The following is a 16477-nucleotide window of genomic DNA, read 5'->3' as shown; positions in this document are numbered from 1 at the left end:
GCGGACAAAACCGATTATTAGACGACATGGTAAGAAACGGCGAATTTACCTAAGAATGACGTCATCCCCGTAAATCAAGGGAGATTCCTTCGGTTCCGGTGGCACCCTATTGGCTAGCACGTTCAATCGATTAAAATCCATGACAACGATGGGCACATCGAACAGAAGACTGTCGTGCTACTTCGCCTTGGGCCTCATCATTCTCTTCTTTGTTTTCTACACCTTATTTACACGAATAGCGAAAAGACATTAGAAGTGACCAGATAAATAGTCAGTATACATGCATTTATTGAGTTTAGATTTTTTTCGGTGCTATGAGTCCTGTTGCATATCTTCTTCTTGATTGTCATATTCATCATCTTCGTCGTCGTTCTCCATCATTTCTTTTGCTTTTTGGACCATGAGATATTCGTCATAGTGATGACGTCGTTTGCTCTTGAACTCGAGACGTCGTTCTACAGTACCAGGTAAAAATAAATAAAAACAAGTAATTTTTCTATATATCTTCTACCCACTCTTTTCTTCTTCGTCTTCCTCTTCCTCTTGCTCTTCCTCCTCCTCCTCCGATTTCTTACTCCATATAGGCATTTTATTCGCTCTCTCAATCCTAATTCCCACTCTATCGTCACAATCGATCCCTCAAAACCCCGTTTTTTCTTACTCGCTAGCGAGATTCTCGAGATTGAGTGGATCTTTCGTCGCTTCGTCGTCCGATTTCGCCTCCGCTTCCGATCCCGCTCCACTGCCTTCGGGATCTTCGTACGCCTGATACGGCGTCTTCGGTTCGTCGATTTTCATGTGTCCGTAGTCCTTGTCCGCCGGATGATTCGTCATTAGAATGTTCATTTCGTCCCAGCGCACTCCCGGATACCTTCGAGGCGTTATAGAGCGATTTTCGAGCCGTTATAAAGTAACTCAACTGTTCGGCAGTGCCGCGCTGCTTGAGAATTCCCTTTTTCGGCTGTTTTGTCGGATCGGACGTCGCCATTTCTTTCTATACGGGAACTGCGAAATGTAAAGATTCCTCAAACGCGAGTTTGAGTGCTTTGTCGAAGACGTTCGAGAGACGAAAAGGTGCGTAACGTAATGCGTAGGCTCGGGGATAGTCATAAGGGCCCTCCCCGCGTCCTCGGTAATCTCCCCGAACCATCATTGATGTTCGGGGAGATTTTCCAGGACAATTCATCATCATCATCATCATCAGTTGCACTTTACTCTTTGCATAAACGAGGACACATATCGTAAGGCCAGATTAGAAAAAAAGCAGCGAATATTTATGACAGTACGTAGAATCGAAAATTTTATGCATCAATGTTCAGTTGGGCAATTTGGTGCGATTTTTCGCCTTGTCCACAACGCACTTGGGCCGTTTTCCTCCCGCAAACCGAATTCGACGTTTCTTAGTGTTCTCAGTGCAGGAGAAGCTTCGATTTGATCCCTTTCTCAGTCTGTAACCCCTCTTGCAGCGCACTTTGTAGTCTCCAGTCGATAGGAATTCGTCTGAGCTAAAATCTTCGTCATTTGTAGACAAGACGTATCCATTCTTAATCTTCGGCTCTAGACAGAATTTCTAAACAAACCCCCTCACATAGAATTAGACTCACTTTTACAGAGTCTTTTACAAGTGGGACGACTTCCGTTGAGTCTCGCTTTAGAGTCGGTGACTTTGACACACGTGATGGCTTTCGGTTCGCTGATTTCGTACCCACGCTTGGCCTCGAATACAACTTCATGGTTGATTTCAGGACCACGTAACGACGTTTCCATTTGCGTCCACTTTGCCGTGTAGCAGTATGTGTCCTTGGGCCTTGGACATCGTATTGCTGTATTCCCAAAATCAATAATTTATGGAATAGGATTATTCTCCACGTTCTCGTACCCTTGCAGGTGTAGTTTGAAAAGTTGGGCTCCCATTTTCCGTCGTGGCACGTTGAATTGAGAACTCTCGTCATCTTGCCGCTGACAGTTGACGTCAGAATTTCGCCCTCTTTGCACATGAATGAGAGAAAGACGAGATTCTGTTTTTTGTCATGTGCTTCGTCGTTGAAGGCTCTTTTGTAGAGTTTCTCATACGACGAAGGAAGCTTGCAAGTCTGTGCCATTGTCATAGAAAGAAACATGAAGAGAACAAGAAGCTTCTGCATTCTCCGAGTCTGTCAAGCTAGCTATGACAGGATGGAAACCCGCGGGGTTTAAATACTATTTATGACAAGAGGGATTCCCTAGGCCAAAGTCCCTGGGCGTTGGCATTTCCGCGAGCCTTGTCCAGTGTTTTTTGCCAATAGAGACATATCCTACGTGCTGTTTTTTGATTTTGAACGTGCGCAGTAGCCTCGAAACTGGTGAAGAAACAGTCTCCTTCATTTTCGTAATTCTGGCCAGTGGTGGTGCTCCCTTCTCTCCCCACGCAAACGGCTCACGTGAACCCCGTTCTTGAGAGAAAGTGTCCTAGTTGTGCTAATACACAGCTCAATTCATTGTTAAACTATACAAAATTCGCATTTATTTTGACCAATCAAAACGAACAAGACCAAATTAGCTTGATAACCTAAAACGTCATCTTTGTTTGAGTCCTTCAGGGGAATTTTTCGATGTAATCCAGTCTTGTGACTATGACTGCAGTACACTTAACTTAGAAGCTTGACGTAGTTCGCTGGAAAGATCCCAACGCGCCCGTTTCGCAATTTCCCTTCCCACCAGTCAAACTGATCCGCGGTTCGCGTGAGAACCTCGATCGTAGCGCCTCTCTCGAACGACAAATCGCACTCCATTTCGCCTCGAAATGGATAGACGGCTTCCGCGTAGAGAACGGCGTCCCAATCGGCGCTCGTCGGATCTTTGGACGACGATCGTCGCGAAGCGGACGATCCGCTGCGCGGAGGAGAGCTGCTCTTACGGCTAGACCGTCGACTATCCTTTTCCGCGTATTGACGTCGAGTTTCGGCGTAGCTCGCGACTTTGGTTTTCTGTTTCGAGCCTAAAAAACGCAGAATTCCCGTCTTTCTCATGGCCACGGATCGGGGGAAAGCGTTCTGTCGCCTATCTTCCGCGTACGTGAATTAAAGCCGGACGGAAGCTAGCGCGCACATTTTTATAATGATAAGGGCGCGTGAAACGAAGTTTGAGCGCGCGAAAATGACAGAGAAGGCCTTTCCTAAAGCAAGAGTCCCCGTTTTCCCCTACGATATTTCCCTTACACTAGCTACAAAGGTCAAACTGGGGCGTGTAATATATATTAAACACTAGACATAGATATACCTGACTTGCTTTCTGCACGTTTTGTTGGAGGAGTGACTCCTCCTCCGCCGCTCATTTCCACTTCCAAGGCAACTCTCTCTGCCTGTTTTTCGAGGGCTTTGTAGAGAGGAGCCGCTTCGTCCGGAGGGGGAACGGAACCAGATAGAATCTCCTTCGCTCTTATTTCAGCCCCGTAGAGTCTTAGAAAGAAATTGTTACACATACGTGTTATAGGGGGGAAAAATAATTTTTACTTTCGATTCGCGTCCTTTCGTTCGATAAGTCCGGAGCCCTCCAATGAGATTCCAGCAAAAAGACCGCGCGTTTTGCTGTACGTATAGACGGCAGCGGGAGATCGAACGGCGACGTCCGCCTCGGCGTTTCGACCAATGGGACCCGCGGCCACGGACAAATTCCCACCCAATGTCACATTACCGCCCTTAGAAAACGCATCGACAGCCGATTGACTATTGAGAACAATGACAAAGTCCGTAACCTATATAATCCCCAATTTGAATATCTAATTTTTTATAAATATCTATTATTGACCTCGGCCCCAATTTCAAAGCCGCCACCGATTCCTGCCAATCCTATAGCAGATGGTGCAGACCAACCTATAAATACCACACCCCTTTCCGGTGTTTTATAGACCTAGCGCGTTACGTACGGCCTTCCGCTTTGGCCACAACGAGTCCCGATCCCCCGCGAATTGAGATGAGGAATCCCGCTTTGACGACGGTCATTATTGCGAGACCTTGAGCGCCGGCTATGACTTTTGACGGTATGAGACTGTCTGGTCCCGCTGACGCAGATGGGATTGTGAAGTCGTTTAGAATGCGAGCCGCTTTTTTGCACTCTTCGGCGAGACTCTTTGGTAGGGGATTGTTCAGTGGCACTACATAGAGGCTAGAAAGTCCACGCAATCGTACTGCACATCTCTACTCACTGTTGATGTACGGGATGTAAGGAAATGATAAACAAAAGCCCGGATATCTTGCATGGAATAAATAATTAATTCATATTCATGTAGCCGCAGAAATTTGCGTTCTCTCGGTAACCATAGCTATAAATTACACGCGAGCAAGCGACCACGAATGCACTCGACATCCGCAGTGTGGGTGAGTAGGCGTGATTGTTTAAATTGAGTGGGAGTGGGCAGCGTCCTCTCTCTAAGCCAAACAATGTTCTCTTCCCCTATAGGGGCAAATCGGAAGTCGAAAAGTGTTGTCGTTTCTTTCGAAACCTAACCGCGCTGCTTTGCAATCAGAATACTTCGCGCACGAGAGAAAAAACGCGGGATCGCGCCGCATCCTGTTCCGTGTTTCGCACGCACTCTAAACCGACAGGCGTCGCCGTCCCGAATTAGACAGACACGAGCCATGACGGAGTTAAGATCGAGACGCGAGGTAAGAAGGATCTAGAGGGCCCCTTAGCCACTGCCCCTAGGTAGTGGTGAATCAGCAACAGGAACTGCACTGTGCATAGAAGCCTTTGCATGAAGCCGTTCTTATAGTCTACATGCGGCGTCATCGTGCCCCCTTTCTTCGAACTCGTGCACTCCCCCTTTTCCCCACGCGTTCTTTCGCTTCCCTTTCGACGAAAATCCTTCTTTCGCCTCCTTTTTCAATTTCCTGGTCTCGTTACTGTTAGAAACGGCAACGATTCTAAGTGCCCTCTTTTAGAACCGCGGTTTCGCGCCCACGCAATCTCTCCAACGCATAGAGTACGAAACGTCGGCACAAATGACGCTAGCCCATCATCGGTCGCGACCTCACCAACACGTCATTGCACACCCCATAAATAATTAAATAATGCAATTAGCATCTCGTGCCCCCCAAACAACATCCATTGTTTGTGTGCTCTAGTCTCAGTTACACCACACTCGTCGCTCGTACTCGCCAATGACGGATTACACGTCGACATCGTCTCTCACCCTCACCGCCGACGATCTCTCCTCGCCGTCTCCAGCGCGACGACTCGCTCCCAAGCGAACAAGCTCGAATCTGAGCGTAACCGCGGCAAGCGATAGCGGAATATCGGACTTAGCTCCCAGCCCTCGTCTCGACGGTTCGCGTTCGAGCTCGCCGGGCGGCTCGACTCGAAAGCCGTTTCGATTCAGCACCATCAGTCTCGCCGATAGCACGGGCAGCAGCGAAACGGACGCTCCTCTCGGCGCTTTCGTTCCAGGTCGCCTCGGCTCACGTGCCGCGGCCATGGACGTGCGCAAACGCGAACTCGTACGCCAACTCAGCCAATCGTCGACGATCAGCGCAACGGACATCGACGATTTCGTCGACGGTTGTCGACGTTTCGACGAGGATACGATGAATCGCGTAGGCGTGGTCGATTCTTATCCATCGTCGTCTCTTCCGCGAACTCCGAGCTGGTTCGACGGCGAAGGGCCGTTTGCGGCGGCGTCAACGTCGCCCGTTCCGCCTCGTCGAAAGTCGATTATACGAAAGGCGAAAGTAACGAAGATGACGCCGTCTCCGACGACGAAGCCGACGCTCGTCAAGATGAAATCGGCGCCAGGCGGTTCGACGATGATGATGATGAGATCCTTATCGAGCGGCAGCGGATCGATCTGCGACGTCGTCGCCGCCGAAACGACGGAACCCGTCGACGACGTTTTTACGGCGCCGTACGATACGTCCGTGTCGTCTCCGTCGTCGGAAGACGTCGATTCGTCGTCGGATTCGACGTCGTCGACGCCGCGACGCCTTTCGCGTCGATTCTCCTTCAAACGGCTTCTCGGTTCGACGAGTAGCGGCGGTCAGACCACCGTCCAGTGGCACGAACGTCATTTCGTTATTCGCGACGAAATCGCTATTACCGTCACTTTGCCGGCGACCGTGTGCCAAGGGGCGCGTGGGCGCGGTCGTCGCGTGAAGGGACACTTTTCTCCTTATACGCTCGTCAGTGACGTCATTGATATGATATTGAAGGTAATCGATAGTTTTGAGTGGCAAAGGACCAGTTTCCGGAATTTTTTCTTTTTTTTATATAGCGGTGTTCTGATTACGTCGTCGTTTCGGAACCGGATCTTAGCTGCCTGAAGATGTGCTTGTTCGACGAAGTGCGTTGGAATTTTAATGCATCTGGTCGTCTCTACGTATGTAATTGTGCCTTGATTAGGACACGGAAACGTGGCAGTGGCTGGAAAATGGGAAATCACTCTACGAGCAAAAAGTTCCAGATGAGGTACATACATACATAGATTCGAAGTGATAAGAGTCTCTATCTTCTCTCTCTCCCCCCTAAGGGGTTCCTCGAGTTGAAGTCCCCTTTTCCCGAGTTTCGCTACGCTCGCGTCGCCCTACCCCAAGTCGAATCTCTCGTCACAATCGAATATGACCAGTTCACGCGAACCGAATCCGTTCTCGACGAAGTCCTCGCTCTCCACGAACACGAAATGGACACGCGTCAGGGCGAATTCGCTCTCTATCACACCCGACTCAACACGAGGTAAATCGATCGATCGATCCGTGGACCTCTCCTTAATCGATTTTCCTTAGAATGAAAGTCACAGACAGCGTGATAACGTACGAGATTCTCCCACAGGTGAGCCACGCGCGGCTACTCGACCCTTTAATCTTATATGTAAACGTATCGATTTCTCGTCTTAGGACATGCTGGAATGCAAGGTGGGTTCTCCGTCGTCTCGCCGCCGTTCTTTATTGATTAATCAAATGGCTTATTTTTCTTTGCCCTTTGAACAGCTTGTCGGGGGTCGTCTGGCGCCTGTGACGCTCAACGTTTCCATCCCCGCCTTGCAGAGCTCAAGGAAAATCCGCGTGACCCTCGACCAAACCGTGGGCGACTTAGTGAGGTCAGTGACGCCGTCTCCCCAGATAAGGAAGCTGGATTATTCTTGTAGTACTGTCCTGAGGCGTCTTCCCGATCCGACGTCGTCTCAGTGGCGCAACTACGCGCTGTTTCTTCGCGGCAGTGGCGGGGGACTGTGGCTGGAGGACTACAAGTTTCTCTCCAGTTATAAACTCGTCGAAAAGGTTCGCTACGCGACGAATAGCTCGATAAAAAAATCTATATCTAATCTCTATTAGGATTTTCTCGAGTTTCGAGAGAAGTATAAGACGTTTTCGTTTGAATTGTGCGTTTTTCCTATGGCGGCTGGTCGCTCGTGGCGAAGCCAGTCCATCACTTCGGAGGACAGTTCCAAAGTCTCTACCGCCTTCAAAATCATTCAGCTCGACGTGGCTGAATCCGCTACCATACAAAACATCATATCAAGCGTAAAGGAAATGAAGTAAGTAGACACAATAGCTTAAGATAAGGAGTGAGACTCATCTCCTTCCGTCTCACAGTAGATAGACCAAAATACCTCGAGATAGTCCTAACCCCTTTGTTCTGCGTTAGTTGTCTTGACTATCCGGCCTGCCTTTACGGGTTGTATCACTACAATGGGAAGAGACTTCTACCGGATGAATTTCTCTGGCAGTGCATCTCCGTTGATAAAACGCAGAGTGTAAGTTTAAAACGGGTTCTCTCTCACTTAGAAGACTACGTTTTTATTCAATAGACATCGTTTGTCGTTCGAATGACCCCCGTTAAGATCGCAACATGCCTGAACCACGATCCCAATGAAACGTTAGTGATATCATCATCATAGCGAATTTATAAAGACGAATTAATAATAATTTAGATTGGAAAAACTATCGCTTGATTTGAGTCAGCCTGGCTGGCTTATACGCGAGTCGCTGTGCCGTCGCTACGGCATCCGTTTCCCAGACAACTGCACCATTCAAGCAGACGGTGAAAAAAATCCGCACTAATTATATAAACGCGTTTGTTACCTTCTTCTCTTACTCAGGACTTGGAATGATTGACGTTTCGACGAATTTGCTCCAACAGGGCGTTACGGAAGAAACGACGTTGAAAGTGATTGTCGTTCACAAGCGAAGACAGAGGCTTGTGAGCCGGCAAAAGGAGCGAATGAGCAACATGGAAGTGCTTAGGGACGACGACTTCATTGCGAGCACTCCAAGTCCGACCACTGAGAAAAGATTCGCGATGGAAGCGAAGGTGCAACGACAATAGAAAATTATCTGGAATATTATATTTATGATTCTTGTTTTAGAGTCCTAGCAGAGGCCTTCGGAGAAACTGTCCCTTTAGACGATCGTTCATGGAGCACGGTGCGTAAATTTTATTATTTGAGAAATTAGGTTCTAGCTTGTTTTTAATTAAAAAGATGACGGTGAAAACTTTTGGGATGAAGGTTCAGACTGTCGAACGAATATTCAGTTCAGTACGAGCCGAGGCCCCGATGGATCGCCTACCCACACGGTAAAATAAGTCAAAAAACGAGACGAATAAGATTAGGAGCTCTGAAATCTTGCAGGTGGCGTCAGCAACGTTCAATAAACTCATCCAACAGCTCACCCACTCCGATCATCACGGTATGCCATCATACATTTTTAAATCTATTTTATTATTATTTTTTGTTTTTTTTTAGACTTGGATTTCGTGCACACGTTTCTGCTGTCGTATCAGACGTTCACGACGCCGGAGAATCTGCTCGCCAAGCTGATTCAACGCTATCACATCGTTCGACCGGCTGACATGTCGTACAGCGACTTTGGCAACATGAGAACGTCGATACAGGCGCGCGTCATCAACGCACTTCGTCTCTGGGTGGAACACGGCGACGATTTCAAAGGTGAGACACTTCAAAAATTCTCAATTTTTAATTTATTTATTTTTTGCAACGAAGGAAATGTGAATTTGCAAACGCGTTTATTGAATTTCACTTCGTCGATTCTGTACAACGATTGGCCCAAGTTGTGCTGTCGATTGAGACGGAATCTCGTCGCTATTCAGGATGAGGAAAACGCGCTGCGCGGCGTGTGGTCCCTCAAGCCGAAGCCGCGACTTCGCCTCCCAACGCACGTCGGAAACGTCATGAGTCTGTTCGACTTCCACGCGGAAGAAATCGCGCGGCAAATCACTCTCATCGATTTTAAATTATTCGCGGCAATAAAGGTAAAGACTATTTTATAATTTTGATTTTTAATTTAACTTATTTTTTAGCCGTCTGAGCTGCTCAATCAGGCGTGGTGTCGGCCCAAGTACAAGCACAAAGCCCAGAACGTTTTGAAAGTTATCGACCGAGTGAACTGCATAACGAAATGGGTGGCAACAGCCATACTGTCTCAAAACGTAAGAAATCTTTATTCCTTTTCATAGCGTAGTCACCGTTTTTTTTGTGTGCAGACGCCTAAAGATCGTGCGCGACGTATGATTCTTTTCATCGAATTGGCGCACTATTTGTACAAGATTCACAATTTTAACACAATGGTTGCCGTCATTGGAGGTCTCTATCATTCCGCTATTGATCGGCTGAAGCGCACAAAGGCAAAACTTGAAAAAATGGACAAGAAAATGACGAAGGTATGCATGCGCCTCCGTTTCCTATAAGAAGTCATAATCTTTTACGTAGAAACTGGCTGATATGAAGACCTTCATTAATCCAGTTGATAATTTCAAGCGGTTGCGCTACGATTTGGGCCACGTTGACCCTCCCTGCATACCCTATCTGTACGTAGAATCACCGCAATTTGAATTAAAAGGGCCTAATGATTTTTTTCTGCAGGGGAATTTTCATGGCTGATTTGACCATGATTGATCACGGGAACAAGAATTTCACTTCTGAAGGGCTTATCAATTTTTCCAAATGCCGTCTTATTTATTCACAGGTGCGCAGTTTCAAGACGTATCAGGTACGTATATAGGCTGGAAAGAAGTGTTCTTCCAATAGCGAACTCTTTTTTATAGAGACAAGCGTATAATTTTGAGCAAATCCCTGCTCTGGTAAATCCGCTCACGAATTTTCATCATCTTGATGACGATGCCCTGAGTGAAGTCTCGCTGCGGGAAGAACCAAGGTAGATTCAATTGGCATTGAGAATTCGGTTGGCATTACGTCGTTTTTGTGTAGAGAGAAACCATCTGTGTAAATAAAGAAAAAGAACTAATAATTTTCACCTAGAATTTAATTGCTTGAAAAGGCAGACATTCATAGAGGACTTGCGATTTTTTACGCATTGTACAATAACAATTAAGAATAATATATATAAACACGTTTGAAAATAGTGTCAGTGTCCTAAAACCCGTATATCCAAAAGACCGTTCCTTTTTTATACGGGCTACTGTAAAATTGTGGGTACCGGTGTCTTACCCGTATATCCGGAATAAAAAAGCCCGCTAAGCAAAATCGTTTCTTCTACATATGGGCTACTGTAAATACCGAGCAGCGACAATTTGGCTCTCTCCTGCGGGTTTTTTTACCGAGGTGGCTACGTACAGTGAAAATTATTTGGTAGCCTGTGTCTGCAAACCCGTATGTTCTGTATCTCGGTTCCCGGACGCGATTTTCGTCTTGCGAAATGACGTCGAAAACGAAGCGAAAAAGCACTCGAAGGAGTCTCAAGTTTGAAAGTAAGAACAAAAGAAGGATCGCGTAGTGAAAAAGACTATGGGGAGCCCTCTTTAGACATCGCGAACACCACGTGCGCCTTCGATCGTCATTCTCGTTCATCGACAAGCCGTTTAAGCTAGTTGTCCGCTTAAAAATCATCCCTGGACAAGCAAGACGGTAAGACAAGCGATCGCGACTTGAAGGGAGCCCCAAAAGAAAGTGAAACGGCTACTCGCCCCGCTCCCAATTTTTCGAACCCGTTTTCGCTCTAAGTTGAGTAGCCAGTGTCGATCTTAAAACTAGGACAAAGAGTATCTATCGCTTAAGACTGTTAGATAGGAAATCGGCGCGATTGAAAAACCATGGGCTATAGTTCACGGTTTTGGTCAAATTTCATTTCATAGAATTACCCGCACTAACTGTCTGACCCCGTAGAAATGTTAAACTATGAAACTGCGATAGATCCAGCACGTTTATTCGAGAATCGGTGAGGTAGAGATTTTAGGCAACCGTGAACTATAGTCCATGGTTTTTGGTCAAAAACCCTATCTCTCAAAACTCCGAATTTTCTACGTCAAACGATAGAACTGAAATCCATAGTTAACTCCGCGGTCTCAAATTTGTCTACTGCACCAAATTTGTTGATTTTTTGAGGGGCGTGGCTGATACTAGTGTGACCGGAAGCGGATCTTTTTTTCGTGTGAAATTCGATCCGTACAAAGTGTCTGACCTTGTAGGGTTGTTCTAATGATAAAATAGAGTAGATCTAGCGCGTTTATTTGGAAATCCGTGAGTTGAGATTTTTAAGCAACCGTGAACTATAGTTCATGGTTTTTGCTCATTTTGGTAACCTCTCCGATTGCTAAGATTTCTTTATAAAACGATGGGGATGGGTTGCCTGTTTAATTTTGCAGCACCAAAAGGACCTCACACCTCAAATTTTGGCTGAAATCAGCATTTTTTGTAGATGCCTATATCAATACATGGATCAATTCCCTCCTCCTCCACGGCGTTCCTCAAGTCATTCAAGGTAAATAAGACAGTAGATTTGAATGCACTGGTTTCAATTTGAATTTTAGTTCTCTCCTCTCCCCAACGGATCAACCAATCCGACGATATTAGATGCAGAAAGAAGAAGATGTAGACGAAGACATCACCCTGGGGACTTGGGTTAAAGTCTCCCTCCTTGTGGGCTGGAGGTTAATCAGCGCCTCCCCTGTGGACTTGGGTTAAAGTTCACCCTGGGGACTTGGGCAAAGTCTCCCTCCTTGTGGGCTGGAGGTTAATGTGCTCTCCCCTGGGGACTTGGGTTAAAGTCTCCCTCCTTGGTGGCTGGAGGTTAATGTGCCTACCCCCTGTGGACTTGGGTTAAAGTTCACTGTGGGGACTGCAGTCTCAGTCTCACCGCTTGGCCTCCTAGGGGGGTCAAGTGGCAGCGCAGGAGCGACGGCCCAGGGACAACCAAGAAAGGAGGAGGAGGAGGAGGAGGAAGAAGGACTTTGTAATTTAATTGTTACATACGGGATATTTCGAATAAAATTTTGAACATAGCTTCGCCTATATTTATTGAAAATACACGCTCGCGCGACCTACTGCGTGGTCTACTCGCGTTCGCTTCTCCGGAGACTTGCGCACTGCGAGTGCACGCAAGCTACCCTAAGCTAAAGCGCGCGGCCTTTGTCTCCATACCCTGGAGATCAAAGGCTTCTACTGTACTGCGAATTTCATGCATTAAAATTTTCATGCACTAAAAAACGCGCGCGAAGACGTTCTCTTGCCACCTTGAACACTTCAGTTCGCAGAAAAGACTAAAACAAAAGAGAAAAGAGCCTACTTCAGTTAGAAGGAACGTAAGGGGGGCCCCTCTTCTCGTTGCAAGACGAGTCTGTATAACTTACCTGAAATAGCGATTCTTCGTCCAGCGTGCTTATAAACGACGCAGAAGCGCCGCTGTTGCTGCTGCTGCCTTTTCGCCGCCGCCGCCACGCGCCAGGCGAAGAAAAGAGCACTAAAAAGACGAGATAGAGTAGGTTTCACTCGCGCGCATGCCATTGGAAGATTCGCACAGGGAAAAAAACGAACGGGCGAGAGAGGATCGGCTCGAAAATCTATCGAGGGGCCCCTCGCCGCGAAATCGCGCGCTGGGCGGATAAACCGAACGCTAATTAATCCAAACAACCGATACTCACCGATAAGACGCGATCAAATCGACAGGAACTTGGCCTACAGCGCTCCAAACATCGAACGCTTCTCTGCAGTCACGCCGTTATCCGGGAATGCTAACCTACGATGACGCAATAGAGCATACTGTGAATCAATTGGATAAATCGCTATCACGTGGTAGTGAGTCCAAAAAAAACGTTCTCTCGGGTCTCCGTCTCTACTTTCCATGATGCAAAGCGTGCGACGACTTGTGCGGAACAATGGTGGACAGTAACACTGGAGTGATGAAGCGTCTAAGTGCTCACACAGCCCAGAAGCGTTCTCTTCGAATTCTGACCCCATCACGTGATGATCATGTGCCGAAACCCGTATATCCGGAATAAAAAAGCCCGCTAAGCAAAAACCTTTAATTCTACTGTAAAATCTTGTGAATTTCATTCTCATTTATCTTTATTACCTTATCAAAAACACAGTCACACGTACATACGCAAAGAACGACACAGACACTTTTAGTTAAGTCAAAAGGAACTCGTTCACTTCGCTACAGTCCCAGTTTTCCATAAGTGTTCTAAGAAAGGTCATTTCCCGTCGAGTATAGTCATAGATTTCCTTGGGATCGGACGAGGGGCATCGCAGGAAATTCGGTGCCCATACCATAGACAAATTACTAATATCCATCTTTGTGACGGCAACAACTTCGTCTCTGGTAAATTCCTAGGAGAATTGTCTAATAATTGGACACTTTGCGCGCATGGGAGGCGTTACTCGAAGAAAGCGAACGGTGTAGAGCAAAAGAAGACGATTTAACGAGGGAAGGGAGTCAGCTACTGATATGGCATTGGGAACGTTATCACAGTTATAAACACACTCATCAGTACAGACGAGTTAAGGAAAAAAAAGCAGAGAAGAAAGGCCTCTATATATAGAACAACTTACGGAGAAGAGGATATTAATAATTTTCTGGAATGAGAGGGAAGTACAATTCCCTGAACCAGAGTTTCAAAAGGGACGCGGGGATGTGCGGATCTCGAACGTCTTTCGACAGTTCAAATGTATCCACTTTAGCTTTCAAGCCATTTACCTCGTCAATATCACCGGGAACTCTAAAAAATAGCCCAACCCCCTAAAATAATCGCTTAGTTGCGTTGGAATTTTAGGCACCGAAATATTCCCTCTGTTTTCTGAGCGCCGCGATCGAGTATGAGCTTCGAGAGCGTCGTGACGATCCACGGCAAGACGAGATCCGGAAACCGCTTGCGTTGAATCTCCATGACGTCGTCGAGCGTATTACCAAACATGGAAGGATTAAAAGGAGCCATCTAAACAACGAATCTATCTAGAAAGAACTTCATGTATATGCTATTCTAATGGTCGGACTTTGGCTCGTTCGACTTCGTCGGCTGTCGGCTTCTTTATGCCTTTCTTTGCACCCGATTGAACCATTCGTTCGAGCCTCTTATGGCAATGATTTGCATGGGCGCTTACGGGGACCTAAGAGCACGACTCCTCTCTCTCTCTCTCTCTATTTGCTACACAGACTCAATAACTGACCCCTTTAAGATTTGCCTTTGGTTCCAAGTGCCGATAAAAGTAACCCTCTAGATACGACGCAAACTTGGGCGAAGGGGGAAAAAAGCCGAGACACGTGGAGAATAATTCCCACCCGCGTATCAAACTTTGCCTATAGGGGAAGACTTCTTTTTTTAAAAAAATCTCTTGCCTTTTTTTACGTACGGGTTCGTGTTTCCCGTTGTTTGTCGCGCCAGTTGAATGTAGAGTTCGTCTCTGAGCGGCGGCGTCGACCAGCCGCGCGTCACAATGTCTAATCCGAGTTTTTTCACGACGTCTTTTTTAGCGCGCTTGTCTCCCATATACATTTGCAGAACTGATATATAAATCGTTAATTAATTAATTAATTAATTAAATGAGTGAGGCCCTCCTACGTTTGAATAAATCGACTGCTTCCTTTTTAGTCTTTTTGTCTCGCGTCCTGATCATTGGCTGAGTAATTGAATCCTAATTACGGTACGTCACGTGTTTAGATGCAATACTATTTATTATTATTATACTTTCGTCCATGAGAGCATATTGGCAATGGAAACTTTCTTGCGAAAGATTCCTTTCTTATGCTGGGCGATTTGATCGTACTGCTCCATACGGGATTGTTTTACGTTAGAAGACGGCAGAACGAAGACGGGTGCCACGGGAATTCCGCCACCGAGAGTCTGCGCTCCGGCTGGCGGCACCAAGGCACTGGGTGACGTCACAGGGGAAAGGGTATGCGAACCTCCAACGGAAACGCGACGCTCCGGCTATAAATAAATAAATCTCTATATAGAGATTTATTTATTTATTGATTAATTGATTTTACTGATGTTGATGTTGTGTGATCACGTGGGGAAGTGTGATCGAAGCTCTTCGACCTCTCTTTCTCTTCCAGCGACGCTTTTAATTTTTCGACGTTACCTTTCTTACGTTCGGTCAGACTTCTCAATGAAGATAGCAAAGACGCCCCGCCCCCGTCTCCTTCCTCTTCGTCTTTGATTGGAGGACTGCTGGGAGGAGGGGGAGGATCCGGGATGTTCGTCTCTACTTTCTCTTTCGCCTTTTCTATTCGATCTTCTACGCTATTATCCGTTGCCATGCCACTGTCTGGAGTCTGCGCGTCGTCGTCGTTGTTGCACACTTCCGGAGTCTCCACCTCCCACAAAAATCAATAAATTAATAAACTGATTAAAATAGCATACAGATTCCGGATGAGGAGGCTCCTCTTGGGGATTCTCAGGTGAAGGATTCTCATCCGGGGGATCGTTATTTTCCGCTTCCTTTTCTTCTTCTTCTTCTTCTTCTTTTTCTTCTTCTTTCGCTTTTCCATCGACCTCTTCTCGCCCTCCTTCTTGCTGTTGCTGTTTCGTCACAACTTTCTATAGGACCCCACATTTTTCTCTTTTGATTTCTATATGCGAAAGGAAGTCGGCTAACCTGTAGCATAGAAAGTGGTATGATTTCGGCTTCTTTCGGCTTTTTCCACACCGTCTTTTGCGTGTGCGAATTGTAGTAGTAAAATCGCGACGTCGACGAATCATAAAGCTCCCACCACTGACTATCATCTGTACCCTTACTAATAGAGAGACACACGAAAGAATAGATCACGTGAGCTCAGACTTCCTATATCACAACTAAAAATTTAAGACTATCTATAAGTTATTAACTATTGATTAATTAAATGTACAGAGCGAGCAATCGTAGAATGCCTGTATCTACCGCTACAGTGAGTGTATTTAGACTAGACGTCTTGTGTGTGGCCTTTGTTTGGTGGGCGTGGTTACCCCCTTAGGGTTCCTTACACTCGCACGCCTTCGGGGGGATCCCAGAGGACTTCTCCTGTCTTCAGGTTGGCGAACATGTGCTCGCGCGATGCCGGTTCGATGATTTCGACCCATTCGTCGTCGGACGACATCCTGCGCGAGGGGGCCTTGCGAGTCGAGCGGGCGACGGAAGGGTGTCGGCGAGTTTTCGTCACCTCGCGAGTCTCGAACCAATGGCGAAATCGCACCAAAACGTCGTCAGAAAAAGCGAGAAGCGATCAGATGGTAATTGATGGGTTCCCGTATGTAGAAATTAGAACGCGCAGGCGCC

At 46.8% G+C, this 16477-nt stretch overlaps 4 protein-coding genes and 2 long non-coding RNA genes across 8 annotated transcripts; 2 read left to right on the top strand and 4 right to left on the bottom strand.

Moving 5' to 3' along the window:
* Positions 1–187: 187 nt before the first annotated feature.
* LOC136198567 (protein phosphatase inhibitor 2-like) lies at positions 188–1087 on the bottom strand. 2 transcript variants are annotated; one of them, XM_065988550.1, is made up of 4 exons: positions 921–1087; positions 662–871; positions 512–607; positions 188–455 (listed from the first exon to the last, which is right to left on the bottom strand). In XM_065988550.1, exons 1-4 carry the CDS (start codon positions 986–988, stop codon positions 413–415), a joined length of 417 nt encoding a protein of 138 aa, XP_065844622.1. In that variant the 5' UTR covers positions 989–1087; the 3' UTR covers positions 188–412. The 2 variants fall into 2 exon arrangements, with proteins under 2 accessions (XP_065844622.1, XP_065844621.1); XM_065988549.1 differs by having other exon boundaries at positions 516–607; positions 921–1077.
* Positions 1088–1200: 113 nt separating this feature from the next.
* On the bottom strand, positions 1201–4736 carry LOC136198566 (SH3 domain-containing YSC84-like protein 1). The gene is made up of 8 exons (XM_065988548.1): positions 4184–4736; positions 3905–4132; positions 3787–3851; positions 3492–3733; positions 3259–3437; positions 1880–2977; positions 1605–1823; positions 1201–1557 (listed from the first exon to the last, which is right to left on the bottom strand). Coding segments are annotated over exons 1-6 (1065 nt in total). The 5' UTR covers positions 4185–4736; the 3' UTR covers positions 1201–1557; positions 1605–1823; positions 1880–2627.
* Positions 4455–10349, top strand: LOC136198562 (ras guanine nucleotide exchange factor K-like). The gene is made up of 25 exons (XM_065988544.1): positions 4455–4643; positions 5103–6182; positions 6245–6313; positions 6373–6438; positions 6500–6702; positions 6753–6798; positions 6864–6881; positions 6957–7066; positions 7115–7247; positions 7302–7504; positions 7615–7723; positions 7778–7845; positions 7901–8010; positions 8069–8280; positions 8336–8393; positions 8450–8544; positions 8600–8657; positions 8714–8917; positions 8972–9240; positions 9289–9417; positions 9472–9648; positions 9698–9795; positions 9851–9977; positions 10033–10142; positions 10196–10349. The coding sequence occupies exons 1-25, from the start codon at positions 4617–4619 to the stop codon at positions 10212–10214; spliced, it is 3798 nt and encodes a 1265-aa protein (XP_065844616.1). The 5' UTR covers positions 4455–4616; the 3' UTR covers positions 10215–10349.
* Positions 10350–10593: 244 nt separating this feature from the next.
* Positions 10594–12181, top strand: LOC136198296 (uncharacterized). The gene is made up of 4 exons (XR_010672733.1): positions 10594–10695; positions 10751–10852; positions 11643–11705; positions 11755–12181. It is a non-coding gene; the product is annotated as an uncharacterized lncRNA (long non-coding RNA).
* A 42-nt stretch (positions 12182–12223) lies between these two features.
* On the bottom strand, positions 12224–13107 carry LOC136198333 (uncharacterized). 2 transcript variants are annotated; one of them, XR_010672762.1, is made up of 4 exons: positions 13013–13107; positions 12865–12959; positions 12574–12683; positions 12224–12505 (listed from the first exon to the last, which is right to left on the bottom strand). It is a non-coding gene; the product is annotated as an uncharacterized lncRNA (long non-coding RNA). The 2 variants fall into 2 exon arrangements; XR_010672761.1 differs by having other exon boundaries at positions 12224–12483; positions 13013–13100.
* A 163-nt stretch (positions 13108–13270) lies between these two features.
* Positions 13271–16443, bottom strand: LOC136198358 (rho GTPase-activating protein 39-like). The gene is made up of 13 exons (XM_065988281.1): positions 16186–16443; positions 15821–15959; positions 15586–15762; positions 15210–15539; positions 14908–15150; positions 14782–14854; positions 14573–14723; positions 14390–14519; positions 14216–14329; positions 14000–14157; positions 13789–13941; positions 13604–13712; positions 13271–13552 (listed from the first exon to the last, which is right to left on the bottom strand). The coding sequence occupies exons 1-13, from the start codon at positions 16296–16298 to the stop codon at positions 13352–13354; spliced, it is 2091 nt and encodes a 696-aa protein (XP_065844353.1). The 5' UTR covers positions 16299–16443; the 3' UTR covers positions 13271–13351.
* Between the last annotated feature and the right edge of the window lie 34 nt (positions 16444–16477).

The sequence above is a fragment of the Oscarella lobularis genome, chromosome 19, assembly GCF_947507565.1.
Source record: "Oscarella lobularis chromosome 19, ooOscLobu1.1, whole genome shotgun sequence".
In the NCBI taxonomy this organism is placed as follows: domain Eukaryota; kingdom Metazoa; phylum Porifera; class Homoscleromorpha; order Homosclerophorida; family Oscarellidae; genus Oscarella; species Oscarella lobularis.
This window is presented reverse-complemented; position numbering and strand designations above follow the sequence as displayed.